The 25,542-nt window shown below is 47.0% G+C and overlaps 7 protein-coding genes across 7 annotated transcripts; 5 read left to right on the top strand and 2 right to left on the bottom strand.

The window, feature by feature from the left end:
• The first annotated feature begins 16,738 nt into the window (after positions 1-16,738).
• LOC108157654 lies at positions 16,739-17,491 on the top strand. The gene is given in 2 exon segments (XM_017289805.2): positions 16,739-16,836; positions 16,838-17,491. Coding segments are annotated over 2 exon segments (399 nt in total). The 5' UTR covers positions 16,739-16,744; the 3' UTR covers positions 17,145-17,491.
• Positions 17,167-17,776, bottom strand: LOC108157653 (general odorant-binding protein 99b). Its single transcript, XM_017289804.2, has one exon. The coding sequence runs from the start codon at positions 17,732-17,734 to the stop codon at positions 17,264-17,266; it is 471 nt and encodes a 156-aa protein (XP_017145293.1). The 5' UTR covers positions 17,735-17,776; the 3' UTR covers positions 17,167-17,263.
• Positions 17,777-18,202: 426 nt separating this feature from the next.
• LOC117187187 lies at positions 18,203-19,273 on the top strand. Its single transcript, XM_033389320.1, has 2 exons — positions 18,203-18,539; positions 18,575-19,273. The coding sequence occupies exons 1-2, from the start codon at positions 18,374-18,376 to the stop codon at positions 19,141-19,143; spliced, it is 735 nt and encodes a 244-aa protein (XP_033245211.1). The 5' UTR covers positions 18,203-18,373; the 3' UTR covers positions 19,144-19,273.
• Positions 19,274-19,351: 78 nt separating this feature from the next.
• Positions 19,352-23,072, top strand: LOC108156103 (extensin). Its single transcript, XM_017287398.2, has 3 exons — positions 19,352-20,381; positions 21,995-22,264; positions 22,329-23,072. The coding sequence occupies exons 1-3, from the start codon at positions 20,268-20,270 to the stop codon at positions 22,902-22,904; spliced, it is 960 nt and encodes a 319-aa protein (XP_017142887.1). The 5' UTR covers positions 19,352-20,267; the 3' UTR covers positions 22,905-23,072.
• A 156-nt stretch (positions 23,073-23,228) lies between these two features.
• LOC108156109 lies at positions 23,229-23,710 on the top strand. Its single transcript, XM_017287405.2, has 2 exons — positions 23,229-23,324; positions 23,379-23,710. Exons 1-2 carry the CDS (start codon positions 23,276-23,278, stop codon positions 23,591-23,593), a joined length of 264 nt encoding a protein of 87 aa, XP_017142894.1. The 5' UTR covers positions 23,229-23,275; the 3' UTR covers positions 23,594-23,710.
• Positions 23,711-23,835: 125 nt separating this feature from the next.
• On the top strand, positions 23,836-24,763 carry LOC108156107 (pterin-4-alpha-carbinolamine dehydratase). The gene is made up of 3 exons (XM_017287402.2): positions 23,836-24,001; positions 24,068-24,206; positions 24,396-24,763. Exons 1-3 carry the CDS (start codon positions 23,871-23,873, stop codon positions 24,693-24,695), a joined length of 570 nt encoding a protein of 189 aa, XP_017142891.1. The 5' UTR covers positions 23,836-23,870; the 3' UTR covers positions 24,696-24,763.
• On the bottom strand, positions 24,683-25,495 carry LOC108156106 (N-alpha-acetyltransferase 40). Its single transcript, XM_017287401.2, has 2 exons — positions 25,046-25,495; positions 24,683-24,977 (listed from the first exon to the last, which is right to left on the bottom strand). The coding sequence occupies exons 1-2, from the start codon at positions 25,414-25,416 to the stop codon at positions 24,740-24,742; spliced, it is 609 nt and encodes a 202-aa protein (XP_017142890.1). The 5' UTR covers positions 25,417-25,495; the 3' UTR covers positions 24,683-24,739.
• Positions 25,496-25,542: the final 47 nt, after the last annotated feature.

Here is a 25,542-nt window from a genome sequence, read left to right as displayed (position 1 = left end):
GTGGGCCCTGGCCGAACTCGAAAAGTCAACAGCAACAGCAACAAGGATATCCAGGATGTGTGCCCTCTCTTCGTATGTTTATGTGCTTGCTGGACCCCAAACAATGGGACTGTGTGTACCATTGTCAGGGCACTACAATGCCTGTGGGTTAGAGCCCGCCGCAGCACCGCACCAGGCCGCTCGGCTTGAGTGGACAATAGACAGGACAAAGAAGGGATAGTGCAGAGCAGGTCCAGGGCAGCGCACGGCAGCGCAGGGCAGTACAGGGCACGGACTGGACAGGAGTTCTCGCAGTGCCCAGTCAGTCAGTCGCTTGTTAGAGGATGAGCTGTCGATAATATCTCAGAGTAGCAGCGGCCCATGTAGTTATTGCCAAGCAATGAAGCTGGAGGAGAGCCAAGAGCCAAGAGCAGGCAGCCGGCAGCAGGCAGCAGGCAGCAGGCAGCATGCATATGCTCCTCGAGTGGCGGCACAAAATGCATACAATGTCAGGCATGGAAATTCTTGATAATAGACAATGAATTAATAGCCAGGCGATTACGCCAACCGTGAGGGAGATGGAGTTGGAGATGGAGAGGGAGTTAGCAATCCAACCAACCAACCAACAAACAGACAAATAGATCGGGCATTAGATACAGCCCAGAGGCAATGGGAACAAAGTACAAAAAGGAGAATGACGAAACCAAACCAAACCAAACCAAACCCCTTTCTGCTGGCAGATGGCACATGCCCTTGCCTGTGCCTCTTGCGGCTCACCGAAGTGCCCCGTCAATTAGAAAACAACAAGCTCTCCAAAAGAAACGCCCAAGAAATGGCTCATGGAGTGTCCCACCCCAAGGCGATAGCGACTCCTCAAAGGAATCCCTTGCAAAGGGTTACGCTACTCAACCGTTTAAATGCCGAGGCATATGTTTTTCTCTTGGGCCAAATCGAGGGTGGTCCCCAGGAGGTTTTCATTGGCATTAGTTTCATTTATTTGTTATTATTTGCTTTTCCACATTTCAAATGTTGTCTTCCCTCGCACAGATTCTATTTTTTCAAGTCAAACATGAAAGATACAGCGACTCATTGGGTAACCCAATCTGTGGCTTGTCAAGCAACGGGTCAGAGGCTATATGGCTACAACTAATTTGGCCGCGACAGGCTCCCCCGAGTCCCCTGCTCCGTCCCCCCGCTCATTATAAATAATGTTTTATTTTTCCAACCGACAACCGACAGTCGAGGGAACGACCGAAGGATGAGTGAAAAAAAAACCAAGAAAAGAAAACAAATGCCATTTCAAGTAGCAAACGTGTAAAGTAGGTGGCCCAGACCTTTTTGCCGCCAGAGACGCAGCGACACCGATGCACAGTGGGACGATCAACGTATGAAATTCGAGATTTTTGATTAATATTCATCACACTTGCAGACATAATGTGTTAGAATCGATACCTTATCAAGCACTAAACAGAGAATATATTCTAAGGCTCTTACATTGGCAATAAGCTCAGAATAGAATCTTGGATGCTCACTAGAGATACTTTGGTTGGACCCACGGATCACAGGGATAAATTATAATTCCAGACTCAGATATGGATGAAATTCTTCAGAAGATTGTTAAAAGTACGGGTAAAAAGTAGGTAGTAGAAAAGACTCGCGGTTTATCATCTACGAGTAAATATTTCTGTATCTTCTCATGCTTTAGAATGGAATACATTTCCTTCTAATTTCCCTTTCTCCAACCTCCAACCACTGTGCCACATGGGTGTCGCTGAGGCTGCAGAGTCGGCTAATAACCAGAGAGTCCATCATCAATAGAGAAACCTGCGTCGTCTGTTGAGCAACTGCCGAAACGATGAGAAATCAATTTTTTTTTCCGTTCCGTTCGTTTCGTTTCATTTTGGTTTGTTTTGTTTTTTGGATTTTGATTTTGATTTTCGGCTGTTAGTGGTGTTTGCCGCCCAAGCAGACACACGGCACATGATACTCGTGTGTGTGTGTGTGTGTGTGTGTGTGTGTGTGTGTGTGTGTGGCGGAGCATTGAGCATGTGATTTAATACAGTAGCTGGGATCCCTAATGGCTGCCTGACTGCCTGCCTGCCTGCCTGGCCCCAAACGACCCCCACACTCTGCAGAAGACCTGTTCTTTGATGCACTCACTCCGCGATTGTTTACTCAAAATTCATAATTTACATATTGTGTGTGGTGTGTGTTTGTCCGTGTGTTTTTTTAGTTGGTTTCTTTTTATTCCGAAATGTTGTCTTTTCAGTGATTTTTTACATTTGCCCATGCCTGGGCATGGAGGAGATGCGGAGGAGATGCAGAGGATGTTCTAGTCTTTTATCCCAGCCGACATGTCGAAAATTTCTCCCTCTTCCGATTCTTGATTGGATCTGGGCAAGATGTCGCTCTTTACCGTGTGGCACACCGTGTGGAAAGCAACTGTACCTTTGGGACTACACTCGTGAATGTAAATGTTAATGTAAATGTATGTGTGATTTTAAGACCAACCCGAAACTATAAATGGATTTTAAAAAGCGTGGGCCTGCCCTCTGGGGTTGGTGGCTCTCATTCATTGTTTGCCTGCCCTTCGTCCTCACGATCCTCGTCAAACCACGGAGCGTTTTGAGGATTTTGATTTTTCAACTGCGCAAATGTCACGTGTACTGACTGTCGCCTGTCTCTGTGGTTGACAACACAACGTGTGAGCCCCGAGTGGAAAGTGGTTCAGTGGTTGGGCCATTGGGCGATTGGGTGGGTGGCTGGGTGGTTGATTATTTGGTGGCTTGATGGGGTTAGCCCGAGTTAAGAGTGCGATAAATATCTAAACGCAATGATTTGCCTCATAAAGGGGGCGCTGATGTTTATCCAATAGTTTATTTGTTTGTTTAATTGACAACAAATTCGCTTGTGTGTGTGTCGGCGAGTGTGACAAGTCCTTTGTCCAGGACACGTGGAATGCTGCGGTCTGGTCCGTGTTTGATGTGTCCCCGTTTAAAGACTAATTGGCACGCGTTGAGAAGATGGTTTAAATAATTTTCGGTTATGGGAAAGCATGGGAATAGCACGTGTAAAATGTACGAGCATAAGATATCTATTTAGGTGACTTAAATCGAGGCTGTAGATCCTGTTTTACCCACCAGTATATAAAGTATCCTTTCCCAAATTAGGATTGCTTATATTGTGCAACAATCCTTTCTCTGCTCTACCCCAACACCATCAAAGAAAGGAAATGGCAGTACAACAAAATGTTCAACACTAAAAAGCAATTCTCTCCACTATATCCCACTATATCCCTGCACTTGAGCCACAAAAGGCGAATAAAAAACAAACAGAATACAATATGCAAAATAAATGCTCAAATAATAAAGAGCCAGAGCCGGTGAGAGAGCAGAGCACGAAAATGGCAACGTAACTCAAGAGCTACTCCAATTGCGAGCGGAGGAACAAAGGAGCAGCAGCCCCGCCAAACAGAGAGAGAGGGAGAGAGAGGGAGGCGAAAGAAACCCTACAGACAGCTGACAGGGAGAGTGGAAAAAAGAGTGTATTATTTAAAATAATATTAAAATAAAATAGTCCAAAGAAAGGCATCGAAAGGCATTGGGGAAAGTGTGGAGCAGGCAGGCAGGCAGGCAGGCATCCCAGTGGAGGCGTCAGTGAGACGGGACGGGGGGGTGACAACGGGAGAGAACTACTACATCAAAAATAATAATGGAAGTTATACATTTTATTTCAAAGGCGAATGGCAGCTTTTTTTTCGCTGGCCGGGGACAGGACATGGCAGGACTTCGGTCGGAGCCGGGGACCAACCCCTCGGAATGTGGACAAGCAGCAAAAGGAAAAAAAAATAATCAAATAAAACTGAAAAGGATTCTCTTTTGTGTGCTTTGTTGTTCGAGAGTAGTGTATACGCTCCAAAGGAAGTAAAATGTATTGTATTTGGAAGCGCAGCTACAAATAAAATTTTAATCAAAATGTAGTTGAGTGTTGAAGGGTTGTTCTCCGATTGTGCTGGATATGCCCCTCAACGACTACGACTACGACTACCCCTCCACGAGTACGTGTGTGCGTGTGTGAATTGTTTCTGTCAATCAGCAGCTTCTTTTGTTGCTGCCGAAGGATACAACTGATATTGATTTCGAGTTGTGCGGCAAGGCACAATGGAACAGAGCAGAGCAGAGCAAAGCATAACAGGAGGAGTGGAGAAGTGGCAGTGGCAAGAGAAGCATCAGCCAATGGGAAAAGTTTCAAAGAAGCGATACACACACACGCACACACTCTCACACACAATGGCAGCCGGAAGTGCTCACCAATACAGACAGGGGCACTTTCCGCATAGTTTCATAATTACAAGCACAGCAATGGCGCGCTGACTGCGAGATCTGACCACTTGGCATTGCAACGCCCCCTTTTGGCAAGGCTTCCACTACCACACACACACATACATACATACAGTGAAAGCTCTCTGGACGGACAGCTGTAATGGGTATCCAGCAAATATTGTAGGCCCAATATATATCCCGTTCTTCTTTAGTTTTCCCCCCAAACAATTTGTCCGCTTGAGTGTCCACTCTATGGAGATTTCACTGTATATAAAAATAGTATGTGTGCGTACATACATACAGTAGTCATCGTTGTTACTTCGTCCATACTGTGAGTGTGCGGCATGCGACATGTTTCTCTACCACACGCTCCATCCCAATCCCAATCCAACTCCCAGCTGGTGGCAGATTTCATTTGAATGCGACTGAAAAGCGTTGTTGGCAATGCACACCAACGGGGGGTGGCACTGCCACACTGCCACACAGCCTCCTCTGCCATCCAGTTAACAGTTCTGGAACTCAATTAAAATGGCATTTAAATCATGCGAACTCCATGTTCGACTCTCCTTCTGCCCCACGTGGCAAGGCAACGACAAATTCTTTGACAACTCACCCAACCCTCGCTCAGAATCGCTCAGCCTCGCTTCCTCAATTGACTTGCCTTCACCGGACTGGACTTGGCTTTTGTTTGGCACTTCCTCCACTTGGAATTGTTAATAATTTGTAATGACACGCGCATTTGCTTAATGCCCAGGGCTAATGGCTATGGCCCCTCAGACCGTAACCGAACTAGGACCGACACAAAGAATGCAAAACGCTCAATGCTGGCAAAGGCTGCATCCTTTGTCTTCGCATATTTTTTTTGGTCCGAGGGCATCGGTCTGGAAATGGGCGCATGTCTGCAATTTACTCAGATTTTTATTCAAATTTTGTTTAGTGTATAAATTGCTGTAGCAAAAAAGCAATCGTCGCCCCCGAAATAGAAAAAAAAGATACCCAAAAAAAAGGAAAGAACTGTAGGAATAGAAAAATATTTCATATTGAAATTCAATGCTGTCTAAGCGAGCAGGAAACCATCGGAGAGAGACTATTGAATACACTAAGTAATCGCATAATTTTATATAAATGGAGTTCTGTATGCAAGTATCCTTTAGAGCTTCGTTGAACACACATTCTGACAATCCCTTAAAGGATCCCTTAAAGAATCCCTTGAAGGATCATATCTTGTTGATTCTGAAAACATTCAATAAAGATTATATCATCTTAGCTCCATTCAATTTCTCGTATATTGAAAATATCATTCAACAAACCTCTTTATCCAGTCCTGTTACCCCTTTACATGCTCTATCATGCCGAATAAAAAAGGATATCATCCAGCAACGAGCACATTAACGACTTCATATAGCGACCGCAACTATGCCGCTGCTCAAATGAAGAAATGGGGAAATGGGGAAATATAGATGGAAAGCCAAGACAAGACAGGAAAAAAACAAAACCTATTTGCATATTTATCTTTTTTCGGTTATATTCGCTCTGGCTGCCTGCTATAACATTAGCATTTCTCGAAAGGATAATGCGCCACCCACCCACTGCCAATGCCGACTCGGAGTCCTGCCACGCCACCCTTTTCAGCCTCTGCCTCTCATTCTTGGAAAAGTCGTTTCACATTTTTCTGCTCACATTTTCACGTACTTTTTAAACGAGTGTGTGTGTGAGGGTGTGTGGGTGTGTGGCCTCCCACACGAGGGAGGAGATGGGGGGAAATGGGGAGTGAGTGACAACCATTTGTTATGCGATTGTCTTAGAGGGCATGTGCATGTGCTTAAGAGCCTCGTTAACAAAGTTATTTTGTCTTTTATCGCCCGCTGCTCAGTTCTCAGCGATGTCAAAACATAATTCGCCATGTGCCAGGACTCTTTGAGGGGCATGGGCATTACATTACATTGCTATATGACAGACCATTTCGATTTGCCAGGCCTTGACGTCATGTGTGTGGTGTGACATAGTTGTGGCCTGATGGGTACAATTTATATCATGTTCTTCGCAAATGGCTCGTGCTGGCATGCGGCGCATGGGGCGTATGGGCAATACCAATGAGCAATTCGCAGGAGAATTGTTGTCTTGTCATTCTGTTGCAGCTGAAGCTGGGTTCGAGTCGCACTGCTCCTGGTGTGGTGCTCGCTTTCTATTTAGCAAGAAAACCATTCTCTAAACGGCCTCGCCCACACGCACAATTAATCTTTTGTCGAAGCACTTAATTGAATTGCTACGACCGGGGCCGGGGCCGGGGCCAGCAAATATCAATTACAACCACAATTATCGGGACAAAGGAGCGCAGACTCGAAGTAGGAAGTACCAAGTGTTCCACTTTGTATTCGCATTTAATTGAATTACAATTTCATAAAAATCCCCAAGTGAGGTCTCGTTGGAATGAAATGGTTTGTCAGATACGAGAACTTGGGTGCAGGATATGGAATAGAAATGGAAATTTAAGATGCTGCGCCTGCGCAGAGGCAAAATATCTTGGAGTTGGCATCGGTTTCGGCATGGGTATCGAATATTGAGAGGAAAAAGAATGCTTACAACTTTTTAACACATTGCACAATGGGAACAATGGCACACACAAACACACACACACACAATGAGAGAAGTTCTTTGTGGGCACTCGCGTGTTCATTGTGATTCGAATGATGGAAATGCGCACATAATGCCCACAAAATGAAGTTATGTGTAAAGTATACATATACAATACACAAGTTTATATTATATGTTCAAGTGATTTGCGTCGGGGTCTCCATTGTGCGCCGTGGCTTCCCTCCACCTCCTTCAGAGCGCGCAGGCGCAGCCTTCGCATAATGGCCGATGATGATGACGATCATCCGAGAGCCGCCGAGAGAGTGGGTCTCCTCAGAGGCTGCAGAAGCTCCGGGAAGCACACTTAATTCCAGGAAATTTAACCTTTAAATGCCGCATATAAAATACATTAAACTCCGTTTGTGCTCGAGTCGCGGCCACTTCAGATGTGACTTGAAATGCAGGCATATGGAAATACGTTTTATGTAGCCAAATGAGATTCGTTTGATGGGGGATAACTTTTGGATTGAGATGCAGTTCTTTACCTACAAGTACAGGAGCATTAACCCCATTTTCTTGCTAGATATTAAAGATTCAAAATTACCACAAACCTATCCCCAAAATTGCACCCTCCATCTGCACAAATTTCAGAACTGTCACAATTCCCATTCATCAATAAATATAAGATAAATTTCAATTTTCAATGATACGCCACAGCCTCCACACCTCCACATCCCCCCTATTCTGGGGCTACACAATAAACGGGCGGTCGACGAGCGCACTCCAACATAATTCAAAATGCCAGTAAAACATATTTTCCCCGCTCAATGGCAGCGGCATTTGTGCGAAAGTATTTCAAGCGAAAAATCACACTTTGACATTGTCTGCTGGCATTGGGAGTGGAAGAACGCACGGATGGGGATCCTTGGAATTGGGGTCGCCCCCGGGGTGGCTGGGTTCTCGGTCAGACGTCGACAGCAGCCTGGCATAATTATTGCCAATAAACGTCGCTTCTCATACTCCCATACCAGAATTTCCCCTCATTCAGAGTCGTTCCACGGCTAAATACAACGCCCCCTTTATTTTGGACGCGCTGCCACGGGCGCAAAAACACTTTGTAATATTTAGCCATCCAAAGGTGAAGGGGAGACACGGAGATGGAGATGCAGAAGGTATTTCTATCCGGCCTGGGGTCGGCGGCGGGTGAGCGTGTCAAAAGGCAAAGCCCAACAATGATTGGGGAAGGTGGTTGGAGGTGGTGTCTGCTGGTGGTTGCTTGGGTAGATTTCTGCTGCTGCTGCTGTGTGGCTGTGGCTGTGGGGCTGGGTCTGGTGCTGGTGCTGGCTGACTGGTGTCTGTGGGTGACATTCCCAAATTTCATTTGCCAACTCATCTCAACCGCAAGCGCCCATCAAATTTCGTCACGGAAAGTGTGTAAATAAGTTCATTACACGAATTTGATTGAGTGCCAGCTCCCCGCCCCCGCCCCCAACTACAGGTCCCAGCTCCTGGGTTTTGCGGCCATTCTTAGCCAGGTGTCTGGGCTAAGCGAATTGGTAATTAAAACTCTCCAACGAGTCTCGAATGGCAACACAATAATTTAATTCAATTTGCTTGGCCACGCTCAACTGACTTTCCCAAATACAAATCAAATGTTGGCGAGTCCTCGAGCGGACACAAACATTTCAAAAAGCAAATTGGAAACGATGGGTTGAGGATGCGGATTTAGAGAATGGGTTTGTGGTGGCCGTGCATTGTGTGCTCCTGCCCGATTGCCAGGGATAACTGTCTGATCCTGGCAAGACAAATGGGGGTGCAAATCGTTTATAGAACTCACTCACTCATCACTGACCCAGACCCGAAAACGCTACCCATCCGAGCTCGAGCCCGCGCCCGAGCCCGAGCCCGAGCTGTTGCGGATGCATTTAATTTATTATTAGAATTATTTATGACGAATGCCCTGGGAGGGGTGATAAAAAAGCCGTTATTGTTAAGTTTATTAGAGCGGGCCAGGAGCAGGGCCAGGGCCAGGGCCAGCCATCCGAAAAAGGGGTGCAGCCCGCACAGGGCAGGACACAGGCCGCACAGTGGTTGTGAATGCTCTTTGAAGAAGGGTGAGTGGTGCTCACAAACGATTTAGATCAATTGGGAGTGAAAAATGGTACCAATTTATATCTATAGCTTGGGTTTCTACACCTAAAGAGTTATTCTTTTATTTGGGTTGTAAATCAATAAAGAGTCCATAAAACCAACTTTATTCTGTATTTTGATTCTATATTAATCTTTATCCCTTAAGAGTTGATACAAAACACTGTTTGACAACTTTTGGGAGACTTTTTCTCACAACTTCATGTGACTTTCTCTCCAATTCTAGGCACAATTGTACCCCAAATATTCCCACTCCCATCCCACTGTAGCCTTACAAAGTTGCACAGTTTTGACAGACAAACTTTCTGTTTGGAGGGGAAAATACGTACAGACCATGGCCGCAAAAAATGATCAAAAACAGCTAAAACGCATAATTCATGCATCAGCTACATGGCGAGGTCCGTCCCCATCCCAGTGGAAAGTAGGAAGTAGAACTCTTCAAATAAATTGCAGACCAACAAAATAACGAGCCCGGACTGACCAGCAACAAAGGCAACTCAAACAAGGACTTGACGCACACTTGAGGCCACAACAGGATAACAATTTATCAGGCAAACACACACGAAGCGGACAAAAAGGATATAGGTATATGTATCCTCGTATTTTTGTAACTTGCAGCGGGTAGAATTTGTTTTCGATTTGTGAAAGTGAAATATGTTTTGGTGACATTAAGCTGACGGAATCGGGATTAGATGCAGCATCCTTCGAGGACAAAGGGAGCTGGGGGATGGGGGGGATGGGCGTCGCTAGCCGCTTTATGTGCGGCACGTGCTCATCGTTTTTTTCTGAATAAGTAGCGAAATTTTTTAAACATTTGAAAATGTTGTTATCCTTTTCGGCCGGCTCCTCCCCCACCCGCCGCGTCTCTGGCATTGGAGAGTTATTTAAAATTTAATTTGGCATTTGATTCTCTGGTGTTGGCATATGCCAGCATTTGCCTGCAAAGGATTAGCGACATCTCACCCCACCAGGAGCAGCAGGATCTCTGCAGGAGAAGTTCGTCCACCAGCCGGCACGAAATGAACTGGGAAATAACTTTCCTTTCGGCTACAAACACTCAACTCAAGGCAATGTCACTGGCACTGGCAATGGGATACGAGAAGCGACAAGACATATTTATGCAAATTTTTCTCATTACGCCGGGGGCACTTGTTGTTGCTGTTTGCAAAGTTATTTTCCAGGCGAATTTAATTAAATTAAATTAAATATTCAGCACATGGCCCCACGGCCCAAGGAGAACTTTTGCACTTGCCCCTTTTCCAGCACCTAGTATCTCCGCGCTTCACTTGACTAAATATCAATTAATATACGTACGTTTTTATGCGTAATAACAATCTAGCGACAAATTTGGCAGTTTGAACACGTAAGACGAGGTGTTTAGGGCACGACAAGTAATTAATTCCGGGGATAATCGAGAGATCATATACTTGACAGTCAGAATGATTAATCTCCATTTAAATATGGGCATTTTGTAGGGGAGAATCGGAAAGAGAACGCTGGGAATGGAGTCCAATGAATGCCGTAATCATTATACGAAATTGTAGCCTTTAAAGATAATTTCGTGTAGATTATTTCACCTTCTCCCAAAGGATAATGTGGAAACGAATTACAGCTGCATTACAGCGAATTCAGCTTCCATCTTTGAAGTCGAATCATTAACAGTGCCAAGGAGCTTTAACCTTCCACTCTCTGCGGTAAACTGCGATTAGAGCACCTACCACGAGTACCAGCTGCTCCAGACCCTGCCGCACAAAGCACTCGCGGTGCAAGGCCAGCATTTATTTGTGGCATTTGTTCAAAGGAATTGTTTAGCTTTGGTACATCTTTTAAATACAATTTATAAAGCACGCGCCGCTGCCCACCAAACACCAAACGAGCAACAGAGATGGAAAGTGTGTGTGTGCTGGGGCGAGGGAGAGGGAGGGCGAGAGGGAGGGCGTGTACAATGGGCCAGATAAGAAGTCGGCCATTTTGTTATGCGCCGCGCACAAAGAAAGCAGCAATAACGGGCAAGTCAAGAGGCGCAAGAGGGTCTGCTCTGAGCAAGGGGTGGGGGGGCGGTGGCGCCTCTGCCACTCGCTTTTAGTGCGAAAATAATTGTAAACTCTGCAAATGCAAAGGAAAGGTTTTCAGTGTTCTTTCCCTTTGCCAGGGCCCACACAAAGGTAACACAATGGCGGCAAGCGGCAGCTCCCACAGTCCGTCCTTCGGAGCAGAAGGAAAACTCTGCAAAATACAAAAACTGACGCCTTTGTGTGGGATTCGGCTGCTTGCGCAATCCTGAAGCTGGAGCTGGGCCCCTGTCTCTCTGTGTGTGGCAAATTGCAATTTAATTGCAGTTAAATTGCTTGCAATTTCCCCCAAAAAAAGAAAGAAAAAAGAAAGTACCCAAGAAAAACGAAATCAGCAAAGAAAACAAGCAAATAAAAATGTTTGCAGGGGGGAAAACCAGAGCTCAAGTGCCCGAGATGATGCGTTCGCAGGCGATCCAGTCAAGTGGAAGAAAGGTACGACCTGGCCGGGCCGGGCCGGGACGGGCAGACCAAATGTATCTAAAGGATGTGCTCGACTATCTGTGTGGGAAGGCTGTTGCACTTGAGTCTCCTCCGTCATTATTTGTTTGCCATTTGAACCGAGGATGTATAGACATGTGGAAAAATGTGTCCCCGCAGCGTTTATTTTGATTTTCTGGCAGAATAAACGCAAATAAACAAATTGGATATCAAAAGTGATAGCCTCCAGTGAGAGGGGCGACGAAGATCCTTTCCCAGGCAAGCCGTATTGTTGTCAGCCATGAGTTATGATCCGCAGATAAGTATCTATTAGTGGAGTAAGTACGCTAATTGCAGCGTACCGTCTTCTCTGTACCGCATTTGTAACCCCTTCGAAGTCCTCGAATTGAATGGCCCCTGACGTGCCTGCAGGCAACAGATTTATGGGCCTGGCTGCATCACCTTGGTTATTTAATTTGGTTATTGTATTCATTGACACAAAAGCCAAAGCCAGACCAGCCAAAGCCAGCCAAAGCCAGCCAGCCAGCCGCCTGCTGTGTGTTTTTTGGTGCCTTGCCAACTGCCAGCGGCAAAAACAAAACATGCCCCATTCCCCCAGGTGCACCCATACCCAGAAACCGCACCAAACCACACCACACCGAATCCTTGTCTAAGCCTGGCCTGGTAGTTGGGTTTATGAATAAAATTACACAGAACTTCCAGGTCAGGCAGGAGAGATAGATGGATAGATAGAGAGAGAGAGAGCTGTGCACATATCAACGCCAACAAAGGATAATAAGCGTATCCACTTAATGGTTGCCAAGGTGTGGAGGTGGATGTGGAACTAGAAATCGGATTGGGATGGGAGCAGGCACCAGGCAGGCAGTCAGGATTATTACGAAATTGCCAGTGCCAAACACGCGGTCAAATGCCAGCAAACAATGGAAGGATGGAAAGGAGGTGAGTACGTGTGTACGTGTGTGTGTGTGCCAAAAATCCCTTGGCCGTAATCAAGCGAAAGATAGCACAATGACTATCTACAATATATATCTACAACAATGGAGACCAGAACCAGGCGGAGTGGAAGCGAGTGCAATGCTGGCGATTGTCAGCTGGTGAACAAAAGGATTTTATAGCACCCATCCACCCACAAACTCACACCCACACACCCACACTAGCACACACGCACAGGTTAATGAGTAGCAATGAGTTCTGCACAGGGTGGAGGCGGCTGGCAGGAGCTCCTGGAGGCCGGGGGCGTGGCATGGCGTACACGAAAAACAGATAAAACAGTAACAAGAAGCAGTCAGCCGCCCCCCCGATTGACAGTGGAAGTTTGTCGAGAAAAGCCAAGGATTTGGGCGAAAGGGTTGCTCGAGAAGTGCTCGAAAGGAATTGGCATTCGGTGACGAAAGCTCCAAGCAAATCTCCCTGTGAAACTATCAAACATTTCTAAAGAATTTAAGGACTGAATAAAGGCTGATAAAAACCCTCACATAAAGAGAGGAGACAAAGTATTCTTTTTGGAAAGAATTCCCCTAAAAATAAACATATTTTCCTGAAATACCAATAAGCTTCTGCAAGAAAGCTCTAATCTAAATACAATGATTATTTTCGCCTTTAATCTCTTATCGAACACACACGTAAATTACATTGTTAACCCTCGGAGTGGGTAAAATATCAATAAGTTGCAGACAAATTGTAGCTATCTCACTCGGCATCACACTCCACCTTCACTTGTCTCTTGTCCCCCGCCCGGCATTCGCATTCGCATTGCGCATACGCCATGTAGGTCCTTTGAATACTACAATACTATATATCCCTGTACGCTCTCGTAAGTGTCTGTGTCTGTGCTTGTGTGTGTGCTTAGACGAGTGCAATTGTTGCCTTTGATTTGAAATGCAGACATTGTAAGTGGATTGTGATTATGCGGGTCCATTATCGAACTCTGTTCAGATAATAAATGGCATGAAATTATTCTTAAGCCTTTCTTTAATTGGGAATATTCTGCGGCACTGCGTTCCAGTGCCAACTTCTGCTAATTGCTTGCCCGCTAATGACTCCGAGCTTCTGCCTGCCACGCCCTCCACCATGGACCATGGACGATGGACGATGGACCACGGACCGAGATCATTTGCCAACTGCCATTTGCGGCAGTAACTAAGCGCAATTAATTAACAACCCAAGCGATGTCTATGCATAAAAAAGAACAAGAACAAGAGCCAGAATGAAGTGAACGAGGAATAGAAAAAAAGTATACAAAATGTTGGTACTTCATAATGAAGAGAGTCCACCAGAGAGTCCACGCCCACTCTCACGGCAAGTTGGCTAAAGAAAATGCAGCTTAATGCTAAATTAATTCCAATTACCACAGTGCTCCTGCTCCACCCACTGCTGCTGCCACTACTCCTTCCACGACCGCGATAAGAGTGGACAAGTACACTCAATGGCAGGGCATCCCGAGTCCTGATCCTACCCAACTGGTCCGTAATTTAGCCACGCTAATGCGCGGAGTGCGGTCAACAAAAGCCACAGCACGCGCTGACCTCCAGCTCCTGTCCACGTCCGCGCCCGTGTCCCCCGTGTCCATCACTCTCTCTCTCTTTCTCTCTCCCCCTCCTCCTCCTCCAGCCATGGCCTTTTGTGCGAGGTTTTAACATGAATTTATTTTTATACACAATTTTTTTATTTCTTCTTTTTTTACCAGCCATCGGCCACTTGTTTGGCTTTGAGATGATTCACTAATTAATAATTAATTAAGTTGGGGAAAAATTGCCGAGTCCCCAGTCCAGCAGCCCCCGCAGCCCCTCTCAGATATGAAGAATGCCTTAGCATTCGGAATAAACTTTCCAACTTGGAAAGTATTCCAATTTTCTAGCATTTTCCTAGTCCTCTCTTGTGCGCTCAACTTTTGGGGGGGGGGGAGGAAAACTTTTAGGCCACCAACTACAGGGAATGGGTAGAAAACTTTTGGCACAATGTGTCGCCTACCAAAGGCCACGCCCCTCTGGCAGAGACTCCCCATTTTCGAGACGGAAAAGTTTTTACTGTCGCATTTCTGGCCAGCAGCAGTTCAGCACTTAAATGCAGACCCAAGCCGCGATCCAAGGAAAACTCTCCATATGTCCCATCGTTAGCAGGTCCTTGGACGACCAGCACATAAAAGCAGGCGAAGAATAATGCCCGCCCAGCGGGCTTAAACAAAACGCACGTGTCCTGGGGTCCTTTTCAACATGCGAGCAATACGAAACTGACCTTCCGCCCCGACTCCCACTCCCACTCCCACTCGGACACGGTCCATGTGCAAATTGTAAACTGTAAAATTGAGAGCAATGGAAAAAAAGAAAGAGGAACGGTGCTCAGAAAAGCGCAAACATTTATATTTAATTGGTGGTTTATGGTCGAGAGAAGTGGCGCTGCTGCTGACCCACGGTAGCACCGCCTGGCCTTGTGTCTACCCAATTGAGTTTCAAAGTTGCAATTAGAGCAGCCTCAATGAACGTCTGCCCCATGCGGCAGGGACTGGGGGCCACCTGTGCAGATGGTTGCATACAATGGAAACAGTTTGAGATTGGGGCAGAGAACATAAGAGGGAAACGGGGCCCAAGTGGAGAAACAATACACATGCAAAAGAAACAAGTCGCAGACCATTAAACCCCAAAAGCATATGAAAAGGGATGGAACGTTCAAGAGTAAACTGTACTAAAAAAAAGGACCACAGAGGGAGGAGGCAGAGTGGAATGTGGGAATGTAAGTGTAGGTAGGTATTATATTATAAGTATTCACTAATATATTTCCGAATATTTATATTGTTTTTAATGTTTTTGTTTAATGGGAATCAATCAATCTCGCACATTTATTTGCCCCACATAAGACACTTGACGAAAACAGACGATTCGATTCCTGTAGATATTGCTGCTCAAATTCTATTCTATTCCATTCTTTCATTTGATTTCACTTCGTTTCGAGTCATTCATCGGATTTCTTCTCTTCTCTTTTTTTTTTCTTCAGTTTTTGCTGGAAACTCTTTGAAACTAAGTACTTAATGCTGCACGGAAAACTAACCCCGGCGGGGGCAAAGGTAAATGGAAATGAAAACCCAAATTGAATTCGCCCAGCCTTTGACTATTCGACACTCGTGAAATGCATCCGCCCATTGCAAGCTCAAACCCAATCCCATCCCGGGCTTGGTTTGGGCCAAATGTGCCAAGTGCTCATGGATGGGGACTGCCGTTCAATGACGATACCGACGATACCGATGATGATGACTTCTTTACACGACATTTAATTGAGAAATAATTGAATAGGTCGTGTGAAGTGTTTGTTTGGCGTTTGCCTGGCTGGCTGGCTGGATGGCTGGCTGGCTGGATGGCTGGATGGCTGGCGGGGAAAGCCGCAGGTCTGGGCTCTGGGCTCTGGGCTATAAGGTCTAAGCCGTCGCAGTGAAATTAGCTTTGTCAAACGGGGCTGACATGTGCACGGGTTGAGTGGCGCGGAAAAGTCTATTGCAGCGTGAAAAAGCCCCCCCATCGAGTTGTTAATGAAGTAGTCACAGTCGAGTCGGCGGAGAAAGTCCAAGGGCCCAAGACCGCTCAAAGGATGGGAGCAGCGGAAAACAGCGGATAAAAAAACACATCCATAAAGAGCAGTTCACGTGTGATTGGAATGTTTAATAAAGGTCCTGAAATCAGGTTGAGAGTGGGCAGACCTTTGGAAATTAACGCCTGATTCAATGAGCCGCGCACTTATAATTGCAGTTGCAGTTGCAGTTTAAACGATGCCATTATTGTCGGAAGTGAGAGATATGGGAGATTGGGAAATGTATGAAGGTGTATTTGGAGTTTTGCTAGCGATATCCATGGGATATATTGATGGTTCCAAAGAAAGCTAATTTTGTTAGGCATTTGAATGTCTCATCACTAAATTTATCCAGACGTTACGTTCCAGCATAATGGATCTATGAAGACGCTAGACCATTCATGATCTGGAACCCGCTTCAGAGTAGGTACACGAGTACCCAGGTTATTGTGCGTCTCTGAGATGGAATCTTACTGCTTGCCACCTGTTTATTCGAGACATCAGAGGGGGGCTGGAGCATTACATCAGTTTGCCGCATCATGAGTCGGGCGGCACTTCTAGAACTGGTTTCAGCCAAGAGAACATTTCTATAAAAGAGACAAGTGGCTTCGAGCTTGCTCCAATCCCGAATCGTAGACAGCCGAATACAGAATGCGTCCGCTCAAATTTGAGATCTTCTGCTGGAGCTGCCTCCTACTTCTCGCCGTGCCATCCACAAGGGCGGCTTCGGACTGGCAGCTGCCAAGCCCCTAACAGGTATAAAGATCTGGACAGTTGTCGCCTTCAGTCGCTTACGGATGGACAGGATGCGGAGACCTTGAGATGTCTTGTGGAGAAGCTCGGCCTGTGGTCGGACAAGAGAGGCTATAATTCCAAGCGGATAGCAAAGATATTTGCAGGCCACAACCAAATGGAGGAACTCCAGCTCGTGGTTGGCTACTGCAACAGGAGAGAGCAGCGCCTAAATCAACCTAATGAATGGGCCTACCAGGCCTACAAGTGTGCCACCTCCGGAAGATTTGGTCGACATTTTTTAAATAAGCAAAACTAAATTCAAATTTCCATGTTCCGTGTTCTGTTTCCAACGTTCCAACAAACGATATATTTTTATTGAACTTTTGACAAATGATCAGGAATGTTCTGGTCCAGAGGATGTTCCGAACGTGAACCCTAGGCTTGGACGCTGTGCTGGACCAAATGCAGATTGGCGTTCATGAAGCACATGCCGGAGTGGTAGGCCTTGGCGCATGAGTTGTGTTCCTTCGAATGGGTCTCGGCGCACTGGGCAATCTTCTGGTGAGTCTCGTCAGAATGATCAACCGAAGAACCGGGACCAGAGAGCTGTACATGCACTTTGTGCACATCGAAACCATGCTCTTCATCGTAGAATCCAAACTTCTCAAAGACACAGGCCAGATAGCAGTGCGTAACCGCATCATCGGGATACTCCCACTTCTTGTATTTGGCCACGAGCTCGGCTGGAGCATGTACCTTCTCCGCGCAGGCATTGCGATAGGATACCAGATCGTCATGGCTCTTCACCACATAGGAGGAGGCGCCGTCGGCGTGGTGATGGTGCACGTGGTGGTCGGCGGAGGCCAAAACAAGAGCCAGACTCAAGAGGAGAATGAGAACTTTCATAGTGATGTCTTTGCGGGAATGCAACTGCAACTGCACTTTTTGCTGCGCTCAGCATTTGTATTTATAGCAATTGGATTCTTGGGTCGCTAAGCGTGTCATTGACTGCTCTATTGATTACCTTATCAAAGGCCAGAGGGCACCAAGCAAATAAAGAAGTTTTCACAGATGTCCACATGTCTGGTGTGCATCTGGCTCTTATCGCCAATGAGGTGATCACCGCGATCGAGGTACAAAAGTCTAGATTTAATTAATTTCTTTTTATTTATTATTATAATTTATATGATTTATTTCAGTATTTGTCAGTGGTGCCTCTGTAGGGCGCCATCTGAACCGCATTCGTTTCATAGCAGTTGGCTTTTCACAGTGAGTGCAACTTGTACATAGATGGCGCCACTGAGCAATTTTAAAAGTGTTAAAATTACATGAAAATTTCGTGGAAAAAAGAAGACGAATTCATAGCAAAATCATAGCAAAATCAGAGCAAAATCATTGCAAAAGGAAGAAGAAGAACAGACGCCGGACTGGGGGTGGGGGTGGAACAGCTGTTCGTCTGAAACGGCATCTGGACACCGGCGTCTTCAGGATTCTGGCGTCTGGTGCGATGGAAAGACCGTGGAGAACGTGCGGGAGCCGTGGGTAATGGGGCCTGCTCCACCGCCTGTACCTGTGCCTGCCGCCTTCCTGGTGTTCTCTCGACCGAGTACAGCGACGGGAACGGAACCACGACGACGAGCGATACCCTTCAAGGATGTGGGCGATGCGCACGCCCTGGACGTGTCGGTGGCGGAGAGGCGCATCTACTGGACTGACCAGAAGAACAAGTGCATCTTCCGGGCCTTTCTCAATGGCTCCTATGTGCAGCGGATCGTGGACTCGGGTCTGATTGGGCCGGACGGCATCCGATGGTCCGATGCGGAGGTTCGTCTCATCGAGGTCGCCCGCCTGGATGGCAGCAGTCGGCCCCGGTCCCTGGTCCTCGAGCCGCGCCGCGGCTACATGTACTGGACAGAGTCGCCTTCGGACTCCATACGGCGTGCCACGATGGACGGATCCGAGCTGCAAACCATCGCGGCGGGAGCCAACTATGCGGCCGGGCTCACATTCGACCAGGAGACTGGGATGGTAAGAAGCACCCGATACTGGTTTGCAGCGACACCGATGAGCCGTACGCGGTTTCCCTGTATCAGGACTACGTGTACTGGAGCGACTGGAACACCGGCGACAGTGACCTGGTGCAACGACCCATTATTATGCCAATCAAACACACAAAAAAGGGAAAGCGAAAGTACCGCCAAAGGGGTTCCGCCCACAACAGCAGCAGGGGTCTAACAATCTTCAAATTGTTGCAATTGACCCCCAGATCTGCCGGCAGATCTGTGGGTGGAAGACGCAGACACAGACCGACCTGACTGACACTTATCACCTCCCTCTCACAGTAAACGTGACTGCAGCCAGTGGCAGAAGCGAATGAAAACAAATAATCATGCCAGGCCAGACAGGGCAGGAGAATGTTGAGGGGAGGAGAGGAGAGCTGCAGGGGGAGACGCGTGTATTAACAATCTGGTTAATAATGGAGTGGTGCGGTGCGGTGTGGTGTGGGGGGGGGCTTGGCGGCAGCCACTAAGGCACATAGACAGCAGCAGCAACAATTGTTCTGGGCTTTTGTGGTTAATGAAAGTGAAACTTGGGCCAGTAAGCGTAAGCTCATTTGACATGGACCTAGAATAGAGACAAGTTGAGACGAACCGAACAAATTCCTCGGCCCGGTTTCTTCCAGCTGCCATTCTATGTACACTTTCGCCCGGTTTATTGCATCCAATTTAAGCCACAAAGCAATTAAAACGAAGCCAAATGAAACGGCATCCCATGGGAAAGCTATTTGGGTCCGTTTTGTGAGGGAATTGATCGAAAAGGCGAATACCCTAAGGAGGCTGTTGCCTCATGCCTATATTTGGGAGGAACAAAATCCACCTAAAAGTCGAAGCACCCGACTGCAAGGTTAGCCTGAAAACTAGGCCAACTGCAAGAAGTTCCTGCCAGTGGGCCAATAAAAGCCAAAGCCACCACAACTCAACACCACCTTCCCACCATCTCCATCTACCGAAGGTATAAAAGGTTGGCCTGAGTGCGCGCCCAGCGTTCGCTCCAAGTCCAACAAGAAACGCGCGTGCGCAGCCGTCGCCATCGCCAGTCGAACGTTAGCAGCCTCCGCGTCAACTTGTGCTCCGGTCTACGTCTACAACTCCGGTCTCCCTCGCCATCTCCGTCTCCGTCTCTCTGTGCTCCACATCTGAGGCCCCTTCGCCAGCTCCGAGCTCTGCGGCACTGGCTCTTGGGTTTTGCATGTGCAGTATATTGCATTATATTATTTATAGCAACTTGTTTTCAAAGTCATTACGTGTCGCGAGCGCCGCCGCGTAGTCGGTGAACAAATTGTGCATTTTAAAAACAATTCCCATAAGCGGCCATAAGCAAAACTGCAAGAAGCCAGAAGGCTAAGCAAGGCTAAGGCTGAGACTCATTCAACCAATTTATGCGATATCTTTTGGGCTTTTCTGGAGCCTCCCTTCCCGACACATTCTCGGAGTGCACTGCCTGCATACAAAACCCACGCAAAAGACACACAACAAATATGCAAATGGAAAAGGTAAGCGATACCTAAATGGATCACTTTGATGGACACTTCTCTCTGGGCTCCACTTTCACTTTCGATGCCCGTCGTAGCGTCAGGTTTAAGGTTACACCATTGGCCATGCCATGCCATCTATTTCGCCTTTGAACTGGTCTAAGTCTTAGCCATGGCTCTGACTGGCGGCTGAGTCACGCTGCAGGCCAGGCCAGTAGATCCGAAGCGAATAAGAGGTCTGGGAACAGAAGTACATACATATTTATGTGCTATAAAGTGAATAGAACATTTGCCACAGACAGCACTTTTGTTTCTTATAGTTATGAGTAAGCGTTCTGCTTAAAAAATCATTAACATTCGTTCTATCAAATAGAATTGGTCCAAGAGTTTTAAGTTTTCTTCTTCTAACCACAAGTGATTCGAATAAACAAATGGAATGTATTTTGGGGCTGAAAAGTGCCTTACGAGCAGCAGATGCATTCGATCAGAGTTCATTGCAGTTCAAATGGCAACAGTAGTAGGCATCATTGATGGTCTTCCAATGGCCACATGGACCACCTATAAAACACCTACATCCACCAGATCAATGTGATCTCCAAAGGTCTGAAACATTTTCAACTATCACTTTTGACGATTATTACAATGGCATGGCATGGCATGGCCTGCCTGGCTGCCCCACACTTTGCCACTCAATGTGGCCCAATTTCGTTTAGCTGAAGTGCAGCACTCCACACATGATCAATGCTCGTGATCGCTGATCGTCGATCGCCGATCGCGAGATCATTACGATTATTGTCTGGTGATTCGATTCATTTCACTACTGAGGCCGCAACGAAAACGAAAATAGAAAAAGGAAAAGCGTTGAAAATTGCTCTCTGATCTTTTCTATTTTTGAAAGGCGGAGGCGTGTGGGTGGAGATTGTTTACGCCAAAGGAAAGTCAAAGTGAAATGAATGGAAAGCAAAGCAAATTGCCAGTCAGTCAGTCAGTCAGGGGGCCAGGGGGCCAGGGGCCAGTGGGGCGTGCGGCCCAGCCCAGCCGAGCCCAGCACAAATGTCTGTGTGTAATCCGAATCCGAGAGCAGCAATTTGAGATCGAGATCAGAAACTCGGTCACAGTTCCGCGGGGATCGCTTGAGTGCATTTCGATGCCAGAGCAACTTGTTTAACCGGACTCCGGACCTAGACCTAGGCATCCACCTCTCTCTAGGGTCGGGGGTGTGCGAAGGAAAGCCGTCCAGAAGTCAGTGGCTGGGCCCATGATCGCCCTGATCAGCGCTCGGACAGTTCGTCCGGTTCGATCGGCTCCGCGTAATCCAATTAAAGGAACAATCTACATTTCAATTCAAAACTAATGAAGTGTAGTTAATTTACAACAAAGGCAGACATGTGTTGAATGGTTGTTGTTGGACCGTTGGACCACGTTTTGAATGCAGCAACTGGAGGTGCCGCTGGCATTTGAAAGGCCAGGGGTTTCAGCGGAGTCAGAGTCCAACTTCCGTCAAACACTCGATTGTGCGTAGTCCAAACAATTCATTGATTGATTGTCGATATGGCGATCAATTAAACAGATTATGATTTCTCATTGGCAACAGAACCCAGTGACAAATCAGCTCTAACCACATATTCTTACAGCGCACGCTGCTGCTTCTGTTACTGGGTCTGGTTTTGTGCCTCGAATCATCGCAGGCCGCTCGTCGACTGCGCAAGAAGCCCAAAGTCTACAATGCCCTCATCACCACCGATGATAATCTCACCTCCAGCAGGGCCTATCCCGTCATCCAGCCCACCATTCATGAGCCGGGCTATGCTCCCTTTGGACCCTACAATCCGTACGGCTTCTACAGTCCTCCATTGGTGAGGTTCGGCCAGCCAATTGTGCCTGGTCTGACGCCCAACGAGAGGGTGAGTATAAGGATGAAGGATGAAATCCGAGATGAAATGAAAAACTAAGGACTGTCTCTTATAGCTGCCCTATCCGCTGCCCACTGGAGCACAGTATCCTGCTGGATTTTCCCAATACGAGCCCCAACAGCCTGTGGAAACGCCGGTGGAGCAACAGCCCTTGCCACAGGCGGCTCCGCCATCACTTGAGCCCAAGGAAATGACCAAGGAACAGATGCCGCTGCCACTCAACGAACAAGGACTGCCGCCCGTCCTCATCCGGCTGCCATCGCAGTACACTGGACAGCCGACGCATCTGCCTCCTTATCCGTACAGCCAGTACCCGGTGATCTATGATCAGGCTGGATATGTACGCCAGAACTATCTGCCGCCCTACGACTACTACCCCACACAGGGCTACCCAATCCGGGAGCCGACAGCAGCATCAGCAGCGAATGAACCCGCAGCGCCACCACCACCGTCGCCACCCAAAGAGGAACCGCAAGCCTTGCCGTTGGATCTGAACCTGGAGCCGGTAAAGCCCAGTTTTGAGGACATCCGGAACGGATCGGAGAGTAAAAACAGCGAGGTTCCTGATGTGCCGCCGCCACCAATACCCTCTGGTCCGAGGCGTCCGAGACCCGCTGAGGGGGATAATTGAGGCCTTTCGCTCACACAATCCAATCAAATCCAACCCAATCCACACACGTATTTATTACCATATTTCTTAGGCATAAACCGATTTGATGTATTGTACAATGTCGTTTAACCCGTAAGCTTAGTAAGTGTTCGCATCCACAGATAACGAATAAAATGTAAAATCACCAAAGCGGTGAATGAACTTGGTCTGGGGTGGGACTGGGAACTTGGAACTGGGAACTGGACTCTAGGGAACTGCCGATGACGATGAGTGCTTTCGCTTTCCTCCGACCTCGGGGAATTGTTTATCTTTCGCTTCCATGCAAAATTGACTATAAATTGAGCTGACTCTGCAGGCTGTGGACACAGTTTACATTGGAAGAGTTTTGCAGAATGAAGCTGACCCTGCTGTTGATTCTGTGCGTTTGCCTCTTTGGCTTTGGTAAGGAAATAACAGTCTTTTTATAAATATCTTCTCACAACTGGGTTTCTCTAGTCTTTGGAAATACCCTGGTCACCAAGCCACCATTTCTGCGTAGCCGTTACAGCCTTCGCTGGCGGAAAACGACCCCAGCAGCCACAGAGGCAACCACTGGACACCCCATGGACCAGGCCACCTCCACAGAGCATCCCAAGATGAGGACTTCAACGGCCAATGCGGACTACGATTACTACGGCAATGGTGAAGCAGACAATGTGGTGCACAAGTAAAATGCCAATCTATCACAAAAAAGTCAGTTCATAATCAATCAAATTTAGATCTATCAGTTATCTGTCAATTATATACAATACAACGAATAAACTAAAATATGACATTTGAATTTGAATTCGAATTTAAATTAAACTACCGTTTAATGCCGATCTATAATTAATATCGATGCCAAGTATCGATGCAGGAATTAAATATCGATAACGAAACAGATGTCTGGCCACTCTGTCAGTTTGAAGAACAGCTGATTGCGGGGGGAAAACCAGTTTGGGGCGAAAAATGTTATTAACAAATGTAATTAAAAGCAACTTTCAAAAAGCTGCAAATCTACTTGGCAGCCGTCGGAGTAAATCTGGTTTGTTTCAAGCCGAATCAACTGCCGAGAGCGGGGCCAGCAGGCGAGATTGGGGGTGAGTAGCGCTACGCTTAATGCTGTGATTGGGGAGATTTTTGAGAAGCTTTTGATTTACGCGCAGCAATCGCAAAGCCGAATCGAATTCAGCTATCTATACGACGACAACGAGAGCGGCAGCAGCAGCAACTGGTGGCGGTGTGGGGCTTTGCAGATTCTACAGTACTCAAAAACAATCGACAGGGAAAACACGTAAAATGGTGGTGAGTGGGAAAATATATGGCATATTTCGGAGCAAGGGCAATTGAAATGCGTTCTCAGCACAGTTCAGTTTATCAAAAGACTGTCTTAGTCGCCCGCTTATCGCCTCAAAAATTTGACCCCCAAGGCCAAGTTGTGGCTTTAAAAATTTGAGTATCGCTTCTGTTCTACATACTTGTTGCTCGCTGCAGGTCAAACTAAATGAACAGGAACGTGCCGAGAAGCTGCAGCCCCTCCTGGACGCTGGCTGGACTTTGGTGGATGGCCGCGACGCCATCTGCAAGCAGTTTGTCCTGAAGGACTTCAATCAGGCGTTCAGTTTCATGACAGGCGTGGCCCTGTTGGCCGAGAAAATCAACCATCATCCGGAGTGGTTCAATTGCTACAACAAACTCAACGTCACTCTCTCCACCCACGACGTCGGCGGCTTGAGCTCCCAGGACATTCGCATGGCCAATTACTTTGAGACGCAGGCCAATTTGTTGAAATAAGTAATCTTTCTTGAATGTATTCTCTCTGGTAATCTAATAAATATTCAGCCCAATGTGGCCTTGCTAAAGATCTGGTATTCGGCCTCTTCTGTAACATCCGGCGATGTTTCGTCCTTGCTGTAGCCGAGCTTCTTGTAGAACGATATGGAATTCTCGTTGTTGTTGAGCACTGTAATCATGACCTTCTCGAGATTCCAGTGGCGGGCACAATCCTCCAGCGCTTGCATCATAAACCGTCCCAGGCCTTTGCGTTGAGAGCTGGCCGCAACATGCATTTCATAGCTGCAAAGCAAAGCCAAAGTTAATTGCTCAATACAATAGAGAAGGGAATGTTTAATGTGCTCACTCACCAATAGAGTATACAGTCGTAGTTTTCCATGTCAAAGCGAAACATGCAATAGGCCACATTCTCTTTCTTGTCGTTTTGAGCCACCAGATAGCGGGCCCAGTTCTTGTTGTGCTCCGCCGCCTTTATTTTGGGCTGCCAGCCCATTTTCAATTGTTTGTAGTAGGGCCCCACGTTTTTTTCTGCCAGCTTAAAGGCCCATTTTATTGTTTTCGCATCGGCATCGCTCTTTGTGCGGCATATCAGTTTAAACTCTTCGCCGGACGGAGCCGTGTACTTCTCGTATGGCAATGTGTCGAGTGGATTTTTGGCACGTGCAGCCGCCTCTACAAACTTCTGCTTGGCTCCGGTACTGAGTTCGTCTTGGTTTCCCATTATATTTGTTTTCGTTTCGTTAATAAATTAGCAGAAAAACAACAAACAAAAAAGTGAAGCGCGCAAACCAGTGATGACAAAACACATGCGAGCTATCGATTATTCTTTTCCAAGCTACGGTCACAC

Source organism: Drosophila miranda, chromosome 2, assembly GCF_003369915.1.
Source record: "Drosophila miranda strain MSH22 chromosome 2, D.miranda_PacBio2.1, whole genome shotgun sequence".
Classification (NCBI taxonomy): Eukaryota; Metazoa; Arthropoda; class Insecta; order Diptera; family Drosophilidae; genus Drosophila; species Drosophila miranda.
The sequence above is the reverse complement of the archived record's forward strand: the minus strand, read 5'-3'. Positions and strand labels throughout refer to the sequence as shown.